Source organism: Hypoxylon trugodes, assembly GCF_022578975.1.
Source record: "Hypoxylon trugodes strain CBS 135444 unplaced genomic scaffold F4822scaffold_3, whole genome shotgun sequence".
Taxonomy (NCBI): domain Eukaryota; kingdom Fungi; phylum Ascomycota; class Sordariomycetes; order Xylariales; family Hypoxylaceae; genus Hypoxylon; species Hypoxylon trugodes.
In genome coordinates, this window is record NW_026250018.1 from 3,694,504 (window position 1) to 3,711,222 (window position 16,719).

General features: G+C 46.8%; 6 protein-coding genes across 6 annotated transcripts; 5 read left to right on the forward strand and 1 right to left on the reverse strand.

Annotated features, from left to right (window-relative positions):
• Positions 1–2,003: 2,003 nt before the first annotated feature.
• F4822DRAFT_397134 (putative short-chain dehydrogenase) lies at positions 2,004–3,544 on the forward strand. Its single transcript, XM_051457596.1, has 3 exons — positions 2,004–2,330; positions 2,396–3,155; positions 3,215–3,544. Exons 1-3 carry the CDS (start codon positions 2,241–2,243, stop codon positions 3,346–3,348), a joined length of 984 nt encoding a protein of 327 aa, XP_051317344.1. The 5' UTR covers positions 2,004–2,240; the 3' UTR covers positions 3,349–3,544.
• A 366-nt stretch (positions 3,545–3,910) lies between these two features.
• Positions 3,911–8,425, forward strand: F4822DRAFT_189826 (NAD(P) transhydrogenase mitochondrial precursor). The gene is made up of 6 exons (XM_051453543.1): positions 3,911–4,730; positions 4,840–5,967; positions 6,019–6,471; positions 6,525–8,048; positions 8,104–8,178; positions 8,237–8,425. Exons 1-6 carry the CDS (start codon positions 4,640–4,642, stop codon positions 8,266–8,268), a joined length of 3,303 nt encoding a protein of 1,100 aa, XP_051317345.1. The 5' UTR covers positions 3,911–4,639; the 3' UTR covers positions 8,269–8,425.
• Positions 8,426–8,881: 456 nt separating this feature from the next.
• Positions 8,882–10,579, forward strand: F4822DRAFT_189864 (ricin B lectin:Parallel beta-helix). Its single transcript, XM_051453544.1, has one exon. The coding sequence runs from the start codon at positions 9,261–9,263 to the stop codon at positions 10,323–10,325; it is 1,065 nt and encodes a 354-aa protein (XP_051317346.1). The 5' UTR covers positions 8,882–9,260; the 3' UTR covers positions 10,326–10,579.
• Positions 10,430–11,122, reverse strand: F4822DRAFT_397143 (uncharacterized protein). Its single transcript, XM_051457597.1, has 2 exons — positions 10,869–11,122; positions 10,430–10,787 (listed from the first exon to the last, which is right to left on the reverse strand). The coding sequence occupies exons 1-2, from the start codon at positions 10,981–10,983 to the stop codon at positions 10,564–10,566; spliced, it is 339 nt and encodes a 112-aa protein (XP_051317347.1). The 5' UTR covers positions 10,984–11,122; the 3' UTR covers positions 10,430–10,563.
• A 1,358-nt stretch (positions 11,123–12,480) lies between these two features.
• F4822DRAFT_190157 (uncharacterized protein) lies at positions 12,481–14,415 on the forward strand. The gene is made up of 8 exons (XM_051453548.1): positions 12,481–12,626; positions 12,724–12,746; positions 12,861–13,036; positions 13,099–13,236; positions 13,293–13,616; positions 13,666–13,733; positions 13,782–13,864; positions 13,920–14,415. Exons 3-8 carry the CDS (start codon positions 12,872–12,874, stop codon positions 14,243–14,245), a joined length of 1,104 nt encoding a protein of 367 aa, XP_051317348.1. The 5' UTR covers positions 12,481–12,626; positions 12,724–12,746; positions 12,861–12,871; the 3' UTR covers positions 14,246–14,415.
• A 304-nt stretch (positions 14,416–14,719) lies between these two features.
• F4822DRAFT_442516 (FAD binding domain protein) lies at positions 14,720–16,393 on the forward strand (the record flags this gene model as incomplete). Its single annotated transcript, XM_051462993.1, has 4 exons — positions 14,720–14,977; positions 15,034–15,250; positions 15,302–15,696; positions 15,758–16,393. 4 exons carry the CDS (start codon positions 14,720–14,722, stop codon positions 16,391–16,393), a joined length of 1,506 nt encoding a protein of 501 aa, XP_051317349.1.
• Between the last annotated feature and the right edge of the window lie 326 nt (positions 16,394–16,719).

Here is a 16,719-nt window from a genome sequence, read left to right on the forward strand (position 1 = left end):
CACTGTAATTCCAGCGTATACTTTGACACCTCAACCGCGATTCTAGGCTCACAATGAATGGTAGGTAGATTATTATATTTCCAGTCAAGTCTTTTGGCAATGGTAGGATCAGCCTAGCTAAGCCCCTCCCTAAGCATTTGCAAACGGACCGCTATATCATCGTTATATCTAAGGTGATCCACGAAAAGGAATAAGATAATAGACATAATGAAGTTTAATCGATATACTTTAGAGCTAATCGTTACTAATTCGACGTTTGCACTGGCTTACAGCAGGGAGCATAAGCAACTTCCTATTTTGGAATGAGGATCGTGTTTGATTCGTTGGCCACTGAACACGCGCTGGAATCAGCACTCATCGAGCTATACCGACTCTCATCTAGCGGGTTTTCATCTCTTATATCCTTTAAAAATGTCACAGTTCCTTCTGTTTACTATTACGGCGAGGGTAACGTTAGTTGCTTCCAGTCCTTTACTCATGGCCATAGTTCCGTAGTGGTCCGTGAGCGTTAGAAAGGGTTGCGGGCTTTGGTAATTGAGTTGTGGGTCTCTAATGAATGGGTTTTAGTGCCCATCTAAATATTTGGAACATTGTACAGGTACCTAAATTAAGTGCTTCTAGCCGTTTACTTTCGAATGAATGGCTACTAATTGAGCAGTCGGGCAACTAACATTATCCACTAAAGTGATCCGATAGTTGACAATGCTCAACTCTACCACGGAGACACTCGTCTGTAGCTAAACATGTCGTCGTAAATCTCTTTGATTTAACCCAATTTATGTCTCGATACATAGTCTAACGTCAACTGTTTTAGAACCTACCTAGATATATAGGCGATTTAGGCATCTTTTAACGATGTTGCCGTTATAAAGTTGGCACTGATATTCTTGAGTGGCTTGGATTGATATCCTCAAAGTGGACCTATACGTCACGGTCGCAGTGGGTTGGGGGTTGTTCAGTACCTAGGTAAGTTATCTATAGTGCTGAAGGGGCGCCGGACATAGGGGAAGAAGGCACTGCTAAATTCGAAGCACGAATGTGCACTCGTTCGACTAAATGCGTGCTCTTGCTGCCGCTTGAAGTTTCGGCAATGTAATTGTTCACGTTGGTTATTAGCAGAGATTCATTAATTGTAGCCCGCAAGTCTTATTTTAAACGATATCGAAGGTAGACAAGATTGATGCCTATTTTGGTCGGATATTTCCCTCGTGTGATTCTTAGCAGGTTACCTAGGGGTTACTAGGTAATTTCAGCAGGGCAGGGCGACCGAGAGTCTTAATAGGGGCCCGCTAACCCGACGCCTAGCCGCCTATTTATGTACCTATTATTGGCATCTCCAGGCCCAAGATTAGTGTTCAACCCCGTATTTCAATAACGACATCGCAGCCAGCGTTCTTAAATCGGTAAATTCGAGAATTCTCAGTCGCTTCGGATAGCTGACCTGATTTATTGTAATACGCCTCGTTATTCTAAAGGCTGAGATACTATTATCTGATGCTATCCGGTCCGTTAAATCATTACCGCCGAAATGCGCTCGAGCTAGAATGTCAGCCTAGGGGTTTGTTTCGCATAAGGATACAGCGAACCAACCGCGACGTACATTTGAGGAGAGCGAAATGAAAGGAAAAAAAAAGCGGCTATTACCTGCGCAACGACTCTCACGGCGATTATGCAAGTGACGCTAAAGAGAAGTGATTGGGAGAGGATTTATACATCGCTGCGAATACTTGAATCTGTTGCGGATTTCGCTTTTACCAAACCTATGGCACAATATAGAATCTTCAATCGTAATCTTAGAGCATCTCATCCAAATAGGCGGGTTGTAAAAGTTCCCGCAAGTCCGTTAGCACCACTGACGTATACGCAAGGGCGGAAATACCGGATTTAAATATTGAAGACGCAATAGACCTTCCTATTGGCTGGCTCGCAAACTGTTGACTCTGATTGGTCGAATTGATAATTACAACTTAGCTTCAACTCTCTTTTGTTAAGCTTCCCGGAATGGGCCGTCGATGAACCAATTAGAGAACTGGAAATCCGAGTCAAGTTTGATTCAGAGTAAGAAATAGCAATATCATGAGCTTGATAAAAGCCGTCATGATTTCCTTGAAATGTCTTGTAGAATGCATCTTTCATTCTTCAATTCAATTTTCAAACAATTCGTCATTTCTTGAACTTTTGTTTTAAAAAAAATTTTCTACATCAGTGATTTGTACAACATACCTGAGTCGGTTACACAAATGGGGGTCCAATTTTCAAGCATGTTAACCCAATTTTTCCCTCCTAAAGCGACCTTTACCGAAAGGAGTTTATCTGATCTTCATGGAAAAGTAAGTAAAATAGGCAATACGCACCGCTGATTAAAGAACCGAATATTGACCTTACCTAACTGCAGGTTTACATCGTCACCGGTTCAAATACAGGCGTAGGCAAGGAACTCGCTCGGATCCTTTACTCTAAAAACGCGAAAGTGTACATCGCTGCGCGTTCTCAAGACAAGGCCAATAAAGCTATTGAAGAAATCAGCAATGCATTTCCAAGCTCCAAAGGAGGCCTCGCTTTCTTAAAATTAGATCTCAGCGACTTAACTAAAATCAAGGGATCCGTCGACGAGTTCCTTGCCAAGGAAAAGAAGCTTGATGTATTGTTCAACAATGCCGGTGTTCAGAATAATCTACCAGAACCTAGCAAGACCCCTCAAGGATTCGAATATCATCTCGGCGTAAACACTCTCGGAACATTTGCGTTTACCAAACTCCTCACTCCTATTCTGGTCGCGACAGCCAAGACCGAGGGCACGTCCCGAGTAGTGTGGGTCTCATCAGGCGGCACGGAGATCGTCGGCGAGAAGTCAACGGCCGTGGATATGAGCAATCTGGACTATCATATCGATAAACCGTATCTCTACAAGTACGGTATCAGCAAAGCTGGAAATTGGCTGCACGGTGTTGAATATGCCAAGCGATACAAGGCCGAGGGTGTCATCAGCGTCCCTTTGAACCCCGGGAATCTCTCCTCGGATCTGTATCGTGACCAAAACCGGATCGCCAAGGTGGCCTTGTCGATGATTACTTATCCTCCTATTAATGGCGCGTACACGCTCTTGTATGCTGGTTTATCGCCAGATCTTACAATTGAGAAAACTGGAAGTTGGGGTAAGTACTATCCTACCGTAATATGATTTAAGGATGCTGGAACTGATGCGTATTCTTAGTGATTCCGTTCGGTCGTACTCGGCCGATCCGAAAGGACCTGACAGCAGCGGCCAAGACCGTGGAAGAGGGCGGTAACGGTACTGCAAAGAAGTTCTGGGAGTGGACTGAAGAGCAGATTAAGCCGTATGTGTAGAGAGGAGGACATGCTGACTCTACTTGGATTGATAGACGCTAAAGAAACGGTCGGAGTTGTCGGCGGCTTCGAATTCTGTATTATTAAGGATTAATCCGGTTCATTTGTTAATGCGCAACAAGGGATGTATGATTTTATTATATTAGACATTATATAATACCACATTCTGCTCAAGGAAGACGAGCGACGGTCCCTTCATACTTGGAGACAAGTACCTATCTGGGTTGCATCCCACTTTGGATCATACGTTCGTAGGTACACTATAAATAGTATCAAGGAAGTCCAATTCACAAGAGGATTTACCGTCAGCTCACCCTAGTCTTCCTGCTTCTATTTCGAAAGATCGTTTAGATATAATCTACGACTATCTAGGATTCATAGCTCCCGCGGTCAGAACCTTACTTTATCTTCTCCCGAGTTCATCGACTTGAATGTTGGTCTAATACATGAGTGTAACGAGTGGGGAGCTGGACGGGTTGATTCTTTCTAATTGGTGCCCGCAAACCCACCCTCTCCGCATTTCCTGCCATGAGACAAGACCCGCTTTCCTATAAAGGGAATCGCTTGCGGGTCTACGTCTCATCACGTTCAACTGGGGGGCGCATGGGAAGCGCGGGCAACCCTCTCACAAACAAATATGTTGCGTCACCTTTGTCCTACACATCCTCGACGACTTAGGCAGAATCAAAAAACAAGCAGCGCGCCTTGAAGAATGTACGAGTGGTACGAATGCGAAAAATTTTAGACGAATCGTTTTCCCGTTTGGTCGGCTATACCGAATTCACCGGCCACAGATTGGATAGAATCACGGCAGTCTGATTGGTACGGTTGGTCGTGCCAAAGTGTCCAGGTGATCTAGGTCTGCCAAAACAATGATTGCGGGTAGCTAGTTAGAAGCCGGTTACTCGCTCCCTGGTTTGGAAGCGGGGGAGATCTAAGTATGTAGATAGGCCGAGTGGAGTTTGAAAAAAGGGGGACTCGGGACGTCTATCATCCATACCTATCCGCCTGTGCTCTGCCTAACGTTTGATCGGGCATTTTTCTATCTGTTGCTCTGCCCCTCCAAGCTGCCGCTCTTATCCGTGTTTGGGCTCCTGACCTAAACTCTCAATTTCTCTCAACATTGTGTTTTCCTCTGTTGTTTGTCTTGATTTCCTACAACATTTTCATCGTTCTCTTTTCTTGCCGTGATGTGAAAGATTATTCCAGGCGTCTAAAGGGAGGGTTTGCGAATGACGAATGAGATATTGAGCTGTCTCTGCATGGCTGACAGCATTTGTGTTTCGCCAATATGATTTCGTCGTGGTCTTTGCTTCGACCGGCGGTGGTCGCTCACCATGCGACCGAAGGCCTTTCTCGTCGCGCTGCGTCGCATGTCTTAGGTTCGTAAATTACTACCGCATAATATTGAGAAAAGAGGCGTCGTCGTGGCGTCTCGATTTAATCTCGCTTTCCGAGATAATATATATACTAAGAAAACGCCACGCATAGACTGGACGGCGTCATCCGGCGGGGTCGCTGTAGGCTGCCGGCGACAGTGGAACAGTACACATGCGAAGAAACCTACCGTTTTACCTGCTTTGCCAAAACGGTCGTTTGATAGCGTTAGGAATGTCGCGAATCGAACAATTCCTGTTACGGCATATTCAACTGTGGTCGAGCCGCTATCTACGCCTTACTCGGATCTTACTGTAGGTGTACCGCGCGAGATATTTACTAATGAGCGACGAGTCGCAATCTCACCTCAGAACGTAGCGCTTCTGAAGAAGAAGGGCTTCCGCAATGTTCTCGTTGAGCGCGGCGCTGGTGTGCAGGCCGACTTTTTGGATGAGGCTTATGAGAAAGCTGGCGCGACCTTAGTCGATGCGGACAAGGTCTGGAGCCAAGCCGATATCTTACTGAAAGTTCGAGGACCAAGTGTCAATGAAATTGATCGCCTAAAGCAAGGCGCTACGATTATTTCGATGCTTCAGCCAGCGCAGAACAAGGATCTTGTTGAGCGCTTGGCTGCTCGTAAGGTTACTGCATTTGCAATGGATATGATCCCTCGTATTTCGCGGGCGCAGGTATTTGATGCTCTTAGTTCAATGGCGAACATTGCTGGTTATAAGGCTGTATTGGAAGCGTCCAACAATTTCGGTCGCTTCTTAACCGGTCAAGTTACGGCAGCTGGCAAGATCCCGCCTTGCAAGGTTCTCGTTATTGGCGCCGGTGTTGCTGGTTTAAGTGCAATTGCGACAGCTCGCAGAATGGGTGCCATCGTTCGTGGTTTTGACACTCGATCCGCAGCACGAGAGCAGGTCCAATCTCTTGGCGCTGAATTCATTGAGGTTGAAATCGAAGAAGATGGCTCCGGTGCTGGAGGGTACGCTAAGGAAATGTCGCCCGAATTCATTGCTGCTGAAATGAAACTGTTCACCGAGCAAGCTAAGGACGTTGATATCATCATCACGACAGCTCTCATTCCCGGAAAACGCGCACCTAAGCTGATCACTAAGGATATGGTTAATGTTATGAAACCTGGTTCCGTTGTCGTAGATCTGGCTGCTGAAGCAGGTGGCAATTGCGAGGTAACCGAAGCTGGCAAGCTTGTTACGTATAATGATGTGAAAATCATCGGTAAGACTCATTTTTCGGGGTTGCGAAGTTGAAATACTCATGCCACGACAGGTTACACGGACTTACCCTCCAGGCTACCCACGCAATCGTCAACTCTGTACTCTAACAATATCGTCAAATTCCTCTTGTCAATGACGCCACAAGAGAAGTCATTTGGCATTGACCTGAGCGATGAGGTCGTTAGAGGGGCTATCGTAACTCACAACGGAGAAATTCTGCCTCCTGCACCACGACCGGCTCCACCACCTGCTCCAGCACCCAAAGCAGCTGCCAAGCCCGAAGAAGAAGTTGTTGCATTAACACCCTTCCAGAAGAAATCCCGAGAAGTAGCTGGTGTAACGGCTGGTATGGGCACTGCTTTGGCCCTTGGAAAGCTTACTGGTCCCGTCTTCATGAGTAACGCTTTTACTTTTGGATTGGCTTCGTTAATCGGATACCGCGTCGTATGGGGTGTAACTCCAGCTCTTCACTCGCCTTTGATGAGTGTCACTAATGCTATATCTGGTGAGTAGCTTAAAAGCCTATATATATCGCCTTTAGTAGCTAACGGATTGTAGGAATGGTCGGCATTGGTGGTTTCTTTATCTTGGGTGGTGGTTATGTTCCTGAGACCATCCCGCAGGCTCTTGGTGCAGCGTCCGTGCTTTTGGCGTTTGTAAACGTATCCGGAGGTTTCGTGATCACGAAGAGGATGTTAGATATGTTCAAGCGACCAACTGATCCGCCAGAATACCCATGGCTGTACGCAGTTCCTGGTGTCCTTTTCGCGGGTGGTTATCTCGCAGCCGCATCAACTGGCGCAGCTGGACTTGTACAAGCTGGCTACATGGTTAGCTCAATCTTGTGCATCAGCTCCCTTTCAGGACTGGCGTCTCAGGCCACGGCTCGAATGGGTAACTTGCTCGGAATCCTGGGTGTGGGCTCTGGTGTTCTTGCTTCATTGCTGGCCGTTGGATTTAGCCCGGAAGTCTTGACTCAATTTGGTACTCTCGCCGCAGTTGGAAGCATCCTCGGTTTTCTCATCGGGAAGCGTATCACTCCCACAGATCTTCCCCAGACAGTCGCAGCACTGCATTCCGTCGTTGGTCTTGCTGCAGTATTGACCAGTATCGGAAGTGTCATGGGTGGCCTCGACCATATCTCAACGCTACACCTCGTCACGGCTTATCTTGGAGTGTTGATTGGTGGTATAACATTCACCGGATCGATCGTCGCATTCATGAAGCTGGCTGGAAAAATGTCTTCGAGGCCACTGGTTCTCCCTGGCCGACACTTGATTAACTCTAGTATGCTTGCCGCTAACATTGGTACTATGGGCGCTTTCGTTACGATGGCACCGGGATCACCTATGATCGCCGCTGCCGCCCTGGGCGCAAACACGATCCTGTCATTCGCCAAAGGATACACTACAACAGCTGCGATCGGTGGCGCGGATATGCCAGTCGTAATCACCGTTCTCAACGCGTATAGTGGTTTTGCGCTAGTGGCCGAGGGCTTCATGTTGGAAAATCCGTTACTAACCACAGTTGGTGCCCTAATTGGCGTCTCCGGTTCAATTCTCTCGTATATAATGTGCGTTGCGATGAATCGCAGCCTCACCAATGTGCTCTTCGGCGGCATATCTGCACCAGCGACGACAGACTATAAGATCGAGGGATCGGTAACACAGACGAATGTCGAAGACACGGCTGACTCGCTCATCAATGCGGAGAACGTTATCATTGTGGTCGGTTATGGTATGGCGGTCGCAAAAGCGCAGTATGCGATTAGCGAAATAACGAGCATGTTGCGGGCTAAAGGAATCAATGTTCGCTTCGCTATCCATCCCGTCGCCGGTCGCATGCCAGGGCAGTGTAACGTGTTGTTAGCGGAAGCGAGCGTGCCATACGATATCGTGCTTGAAATGGACGAGATCAATGATGATTTTGGTGACACTGATGTCACGCTCGTTATTGGTGCTAACGATACGGTCAACCCGATTGCGCTCGAGCCCGGAAGTCCTATCGCGGGTATGCCTGTCCTTCACGCTTGGAAGAGTAAGCAGGTCATTGTCATGAAGCGTGGTATGGCCAGTGGTTATGGTAGGTTCAAATACAGAGAGTCCTGAAATAACCCCTTTACTGATTATTTTCGTAGCCGATGTTCCAAACCCGATGTTCTACATGCCCGGAACGAAGATGTTGTTCGGTGACGCCAAAGTAACTTGTGATGGTAAGCCACCCAACCTCCTCATTTTCAATTTGAAAGCAGAACTGACTCGTAAAAATAGCAATCAAATCAGCTGTCGAATCCCGAACCTAGAATAGAAGCGCCTCGCAGCATTTATTTTAGACAACCCAGAGCATCTAAGAGCATTTAAGAGCATTTAGAGATTAGATCGATGGATATTCTTTTCGAGTTATCTTGATTGTTTGAGTCGTTTTTGACATTTACCGCGCGCACATTTTACGACATGTTATATGGCATTTACGGGATGAAACTTTTGCTGAACGATTATATATTTTCTTGGAATATTTCTTTCGACTGGGTGTGTGACATTATCCCGAGCTGCGCGAGTAAGTTGAGAGGTAGGGGATGATCATCCGCTATGCCAACAATCAATACAAACGATCTACATGACTGCTACAAGGGTCTTCCCAGTTCCTGGATCAAGTAAACACTTTCATATCATGTATTGTTACGGTTATTTTTACGTATTTGATCGACACAGTTTGTGGCTTGCGCTACATCTCCATTTCGGGACCGACTATTCCTTATCACCGAGCTACACGCCTATGTCCCTAGACTCGGGGTAGAGGTAGCTTCTCCTACGAAAGATCTAGAATCTTTCCCCATGAATACGTCCATGAGCGCCAAGTCTCGATAAATAGCGTTACTCCTGCCGAATAGACAGCGGTGGGCATCATTCTTGATTTTAAAAGTTAGAATTAACTCGACGTTGTATTATATCCAAAAACGGTTTCCGGAGGCAAAAGCCCCTCTTCGCTGCCAAGAGAGCCCATACCGCACATATTCAATTCAACCCCGTCGTAGCATCGCAAAAATCACGGTCGATTGGTGCAATAAATGAATTATATACATTGGCATCGACTAGACGTCTTGGAAGCAATTATTCCGACGCAATTATGCCAAGTCTTCTAATTGAAGTGCCCCTGATGGGCATATAGCTCGCGGGGCTGTCTATACGATGCCTAGCTCATCGGAAATAGTATAAATAGCATGTATTGCTAGTCATCAAAACAGGAAAACAGGTGGTCATCACCTATATCGACTAATGCGAGTAAAGAGCAACTATGGCTCGGTTCAGCATCCTCACGGCAGTGCTTGCCCTCGTCTCAGCCGTCCACGCCCAGTGCGGCTCGGGCACCCCGGATGCCACGGTGACCGGCTCGGGAAGTTCATTTAAGGCCAACAAGGGCTCGACATCGGTATACTCCGGATCCGACTACCGCGCCGCGATCCAGGCCGCGCTCGATTCAATCAGCAGTGGCCAGCGCGTTGCCGTTATGGCGTCGGGTTCCATCGGTGCTAACACCATCACCATCAGCAGCGGCAAGACTTTCGAGGGCTGTGGTACTATTGATACGGGGAATCGAGCCGGACACGGCGCCATCGAATCTCTAGGTACATCCGATGTGAAGATTCCGTACCTGACTATGACCGGGAACCCGTACTTCGGGTTGCGATTTTACGGCACGAAGAACCTAGTCCTAGGCCAGATCACGATGAATCTTAGTGGTGGATTGGGCATCCGTTTTGATCGCGATGCGGCAGCCAATTCAAATGTTAAGATAGATACCGTCAAGGTCACGGGTGCTGGCAGTCACGCTGTTGAGACGTGGAATATTGATGGGCTTAACATTACCCAGGTGATCGCGAAGGACGTAGGCGAATGCGGTTTGCTTCTGCAGAAGACGACGAACGCATGGGTAGGGCTCGTCGATGGCGACAATGTGGCCAAGGGCACAGGGTACGCGACATTCCGAATGGCGAACAACAATGGGCAGAACTCGAACAGTAACTATAATACGAACGTGTATATCGACAAAGTCAAGTCTCGCGGTGGTGGACGCGGTATCTTCTGCGTGTCGCAGTCTGGAGCTGCGGTGATTAAGGAGGTAGACTTGGCGAGTAACGGCAACAATGCGATTCTGATTGAGAATTGCTACAATGTGTCAATCCGTGGAGGAAAGGTTGACGGTGGCGGGGAAGTAAGGCTTGCAGCGCGCGATGAGTTTCCGAATAATAAGGATATTTGGATTACGTTGACGGTGGATAATAACTCGGTGCGCGAGTCGCCGTGTGGTGACAATACGAATTGGACGCTGCAAGGGAATGCCAAGAAGACTCTTTGCTAAGTGACTGAAGGGTTGGTAGTGAATATTATTTTTCCTGACTTCATGATGCAGCGCGACGACAAGAAACGAAGGATTATTATTATAATGCCCTACTTAAAAATTGCGTGTCCGCTTTTCTCATTCCCCGTGATCAAATCGAACGCCGTTACCTTGCCCTGTGTATCATCACATCCCTTATTTCCTTTTGGTATCATCATATCTTCATTCATCCGCAACATGTCTCCATAGTCAACTCGTTTTACTTCGTCAAGCCCGGGATTCCGGAGACAGCAGATGGTAAGTATCCGCCCTGCTCGTCTTTCCCACGACGTTCGGCTCGGTTAAGCCCTTCTTTGGAGAGGAGGTCGCCAACGGGTTGTAGCAGGCCACCTTGCCCAACTTGTCCGGCAGCTACACCGTGGACACCATCTTGTAGTGTGTCGACTTGTTCGACTCCGGTTACCTTGGATTTATCGAGTTGTTCTGTTACGATACGGTGTTAGCTACGATCACAGGGATACTTGAGTATCACAGAACACTCTCAAGGGATAATAGGGAACGAACCCTTAGTGGTATAGCTTGCTTTGTTATCCTTCGTAAAGTATTTAAGGAAATTGTCCTCGATCCAGGGCATCCAGATCTCGTATTGTTCGTTGTATTTTTGCTTCGCCCACTCCATTTTGTCTTTGTGTTTCTATCCTGGTTTGTAGTGGGGGCTAATAGGTAGGCTGGGAACCGCAGGTAAGAAGGGATCGCGACAATTGGAATCAGGAAGTTAATCCAACACTCAAGATGGTACAACAGCGTACTTAAGTTATAAGCACATATAATATTCACACGTATGACTACGTAAGTAAACCCAGTTTAGAGTCAGAAGGCCTTGTTAAAGCTATTGTGGCTACTATCCATCTACGTCATTTGGTGGCTTAATATGGGCGCTGATTGGCTAGTATCGCTATACAAAGACGAAACAGGGAATCATCGAGTATTTCAGCCACACATATGTCGCCCTTCTCCAGGTACACTATGTCATCGAGATGACCGGTCGCATAATCCGTCACCAGCAAGAAAGTTAATTCTGCGGTGCGAAAAGATTGATTATCGAATCGTATGGTGGGCGAAATGTGAACTAACCAATTAGCACACCAACTCGGGGCATCTCTGTTAGACAACCCAAATGATCATGAGTTTTCTAACCCCTGTGACTTTAAGTTGTTTCATGTTTCCAAGATTAAGATACGATACAAGGCACACATATCAATGAATGATGATATATAGATATCTTATTGCTAGAACATCTGATAAGTTCACGACAACTTAAATGGTAACCTTGGGGTAGACGGAAGGACCCGAAGCTGCATTTTGAGACCCGCAAATAGCTGGGGATCGGAGATGCCAACGTACCTCCGAGGCCAGACCGATAGGATTGGGTCTTTTGTGTCTTTTGATTCGTGGCTGCTTACTTGAGTTTTAGCTAACAATCAAAAGGTGTCCTGGAATAGCCCCGGGAGATCAAATAGAGGTTCGAGATTTGAAAATGCATCTTGAGGTGTGAAGTCTAAGCACACTGAAAATTCGGCAGGCGAAATGCCCATTCACTTGGGAAGCCTGAAGACATAATTAAGCGGGAGTACGGCACCCTTGCCAAGGATAGCAAAACTTCGCGGCAGGATCAGTAAGACAATTGATCGAGCCAATGGCAAGTCGCTTTTTATGTTACACGACAGACAATTGAACAGCTCAGTGATAGGTACGCCCAAAAGATCCCTCCCTTAAGGCTCAAATGTGCACATATTTATTTAGGTAATACAAGGGTTAAAATTGGAGTACGACATCCAGATCCTTCGCCAGAGCCTTCTTCATGATAATCCAAGGAAGGAAAAGATCTCCAGCGTACAGTCGCAGCTCTTTCAAAGGATGGACGCCACATCGTGGAGAACTATGTCGTGGAGCATTACAAACTCCGATGCAAGATTTGTGGTAGTTCAAAAATGAGAGGTCCTTCACCACCCTTCGAAGGAAAAGAAGGGTCGTATTCGGCAGTCAAATTGGTGGCCATCTCCTGATAACTTCTTCAGGGAGTTATTCGGTCTAGCATCAATACCTTGATCAGCATTCACATGAGAGACGATGCGATTCATCTTTAAGCCCCCAAAAGGCTGAAGAATTTGTCTCAATTGAAGACATTCTCCCTTTCAAGTTAGAAGACGCATGCACAGACGGCCGAACCCATCGCGAAAGTTACCGAGCATATCATTGGCCAGGATCATTGTGTCACACCTATCATCGTAAGGTGAAGTCCTTAGTGCCTTCCCCTTTTCGGTACGCGAGATCCTGCCGCGCTCTAGAATAGAGCGATGGTACATGCAGTCATCTTATGGAATCACTGACTGAGTGTAGATCTCTTCCGCTACTCCAGGTGTAAGGAAACGAGGCTGCGATGTTTGTTTTTCCCTTCATTTATTGTCCTTGGGCCATACTATGTTTTTGCTGGCTTGGCTCTATAATATTCCCATATCTTTCGTGTATATCTGATCGCGAATTTAAGCTTGCCAGCATCTTCGAAAATGGCACCCATGAAACCATATTACTACATGCAGCCGGACAATATCATCGCCGCGGCGGTAGCTTTATCGTTACTTGACATTATCGTTGTCGCTCTAAGATTCTGGACACGGAAGATTCAAAGACAACCACCTAAAGCGGACGATTGGTTGATGGTGCCTGCTGCGGTATGGTGATATACCACACTGCCTCAACGTATAGTATCCATGTTAACATTGAAAACTCCTAGCTATTGACGGTCGGAGTCGCTATCTCTCAGATTTATGGAGTGTCGAAAAGAAGTATCGGATATCGGACCGATATACCACCAGGTTATACGGGAAGCGTCGACGAACTGGTCACGCCGCAGATAACTCTGAAATCGCAAGTATGTAGAAATAGTACTTCGTTTATGGTTCCCCCTCAAACTAATGACAATAATAGATCGAATGGGCTTTCTTTCTCATGCTTCCTATAGCTTTATGTTGCATAAAGACTAGCTTCCTCTGCTTCTACAGACGAGTCTTTTCAGTCCAGAAACGCGACACAGTAGACATACTACTCAAGGGGTCTATTGTATTCGTCGTACTCTGGACGATAGCATTTTTCTTCGCCGTGCTTTTCCAATGCGGCACCCAATTCTGGGCGATATGGAACTCAGAAGCGGAATTGAAGAGGCGATGCACTAACACTATCAACATGATTATTACCCTCTGTATCACCGATTTTATCACTGACCTCGTCATCATCATTATCCCTATTCCATTGGTAGGCTGACCTTGTCTTGTTGATGTATGCCGTTGCTAAGCCGGAGTAGGTTCTTCGATTGAACTTGAATACTACCAAGAAGATTGGTGTCTGCGCTATGTTCCTTCTCGGAGGAGGGTATGTGTCACTCCTGAGATAAGTTTTAACGAATCTAATATTTAATAGGATACTCGTTTCCTCCCTAGTGCGATTTGTTCTAATGGCTGGAAGTTTCATGGGAGGTCTCAACATTACCGACGATAACATTCGTGAGTGATCCAGACTGTATCAAGTCTAAAAAAAGTCGGCTAACCTGCCTCACAGTTGGAGTGTCAGCATGCTTATATTGGGGTATGGTAGAATGCGGCGTCGGTGTATTCGCAGCTTGTCTACCAACTATCCAATACCTCGTTAGAAAATTTGTCTTCGAACCAGTCGTCAGTTCCGCCAAGAGTATATTCAGCTCCCGATCCTCCCGACACTCCTCAGATTTCCGAAGGGATGGCGTGCATATCGAAAAGACAGTCGACGTTTCATATAAAGAATTGAAAGACGACTGTCTGGCCCGACCAGAGTCAAGCGTTATCGCCGAGAGAGTTACGGACCATACATATGACGTGCGGGATGAACGTGTGGGTGCTTTTGTATGAGGGGTGAAAGACTGTTCTAAGACCCTGGTCTCATATGTGGAGAATATACCTCCTGGGAATGGTTTAGGACTACCAGGTAGGTGTATCTACTATGCAGCCCTACGATGAGTGTAGGCTTAATGATTCGTCAGTATTTAACTATTATTCATAGCTGAATAGAATAGTATGATGACAGCTTAGCATTAAGATCGCGTTTTTAGTAAATCAATGCATATACGGCGTGTTCCAATAAGCGCTAATCGGATCTCCAAATTCGAAGATCTTTGTTGGTTGCCAGCTTGAGACGTCTGCGTGTACCCATCTCACCGCTGTCGTTGATCCCCGTGCATTGCGGCACGTATTTTAGATCTTAAAAAAGCTTCTTCCCACCCGGAACCCCGGGAATGATGTTATGGCCTTTTGTTCCCGTCTCCTCTTCAATTTCAATTTCTTTTTACTTTTTCTTCTTTCCGTCTAGCCAAGGCAAAGTCGAAGATGGAAGTTTTAACGGCCGTGGCAGCATGGGCTATTTCATCTGCCTGTAAGGAGCCTTCGGTCGCTAGTTTTCTCGGGGGTATCTGCCCTCGAAGGGACTACGCGAAGGAACTTGCAGAGAGGCTTTCCGAAACTGCCCACGTATATACTCCCGAGTCGGATGACTTTGCCAAGATAACAACACGCTGGTCGTTATTGGGTCTCCCAGACGTGAAGCTCGTTGTGGTCCCGAGCAGTGAGAACGATGTGGTAGAGACCGTAAGTCCCCGGCAGAAAAATACAGATGGTATATAGTAGGCTAATAACATGACAAGGTGAAATATGCGAACACGCAGAAACTACCATTCCTCGCACGTAGTGGTGGTCATGGGTCTATTGCGACACTAGGAAAAATGAAGAATGGCATTGAAATATGGTTGAATCAATTGGACACTATCGAAATCGCGGACGACGGGACTACAGCAAAGATTGGCGGAGGGGTATTGGTCAAGAGTATCATTGACACACTCTGGGCGGCTGGGAAGCAGGCGGGTTAGTCTAACCCGCACACTATACGTCGACGATATCTAATGAGAGACATAGCAACTGGATTCTGTGAATGCGTCAGTGTTCTCGGTCCCGGATTGGGAGGCGGACATGGTCCTCTCCAGGGGCGTCATGGGCTCGTGTCGGATCAATTCGTTTCGATGACTGTCGTCCTAGCTGATGGGAGTGTCCAAACCATTGATAAAGAATCTGAGCTGTGGTGGGCTATGCGAGGAGCTGGTCATAATTTCGGCATTGTGACTTCTGCTACAATCAATATTTTCGATATCCAGCATCGCGATTGGGCCTCGGAGAATTTTATCTATACCGGCGACAAAGTCGAAGAGCTTTATGCGAGGATTAATGAGCATTTGCTCAAGAATGGCACTCAACCGGTCGACGTCTTGAACTATTCATTCTTTTTCAACTTTCCGGCAATTGATGCGACGAAGGTGAGTCGGTCCCAAAAGGCGAGCTCTGCACGATTTCGCAATTAGCTAACAATTTTCATAGCCTCTAGTTATGTTCTATGTCCTCCAAGAAGGCAAGAAAGTTGTCGACAAGGAATTTACAAAACCATTCCACGACCTTGGCCCCGTTTCTACCGAAGCTGTTGAATTGAGCTTCACCGACCTACCCGCGTGGACGGGGAACGGCAACGACTCGCCGCCCTGCAAGAAAGCCAATCTAGTCAACCTTCGTTTCCCGATTGACCTCGCGACGTACAATGTCGAAGCGCAACGAAAGGTGTACGACCTATTCGCATCCGCTACTCAGGAGACACCGGCGCTCAATAACTCGCTGTTCCTCTTCGAAGGATACGCGCTACAAGGCGTCAAAGCTTTCCCCGGCGATTCAAGCGCATTCGCTCTACGAGATGAAAATCTGCTCATCTCCCCGTTGATCACATTTGCTCCAGATGGTCCGGAGCTAGATAAGAAAGCCCATGAACTTGGTGAGAATCTCCGTCGCATAATCCACGAAGGTACTGGTCGAGACAAGATGCATACATACGTGAATTATGCCGCCGGATCGGAAAAGAAGGAAAACTGGTATGGTCACGAGCAATGGCGGCAGGACCGTCTGCTCGCATTGAAGAATAAATACGATCCGGAGCGAAAGTTCAGTTTTTACGCGCCCATCGCGTAAATGAAATGATTCATGTACAATATCGGGTCAATGAAATGACCGAATAAAAAAGGTATTTGAGTTTTATGGTATTATATCACATTATGTTGGGCGGCAAACGTATGATAATAGAGTGTGATCGCCATGTAGTGTAGTAAATAGGGGATCAATATTGAGCATGATTTGACCAAGCTGATTACACAGCACAGAGGACACGTTGACCTTGAAACTTGTTTTCAGCTGCTTTAGGTAGGCCGAAGGATCAGCGCCGGCTCAATATTCATCGGTCTGACTCAAAGGTCAAAGCACTGCATTTAACGTGGGGTATTTCTCGTTTTCGGCCTTAC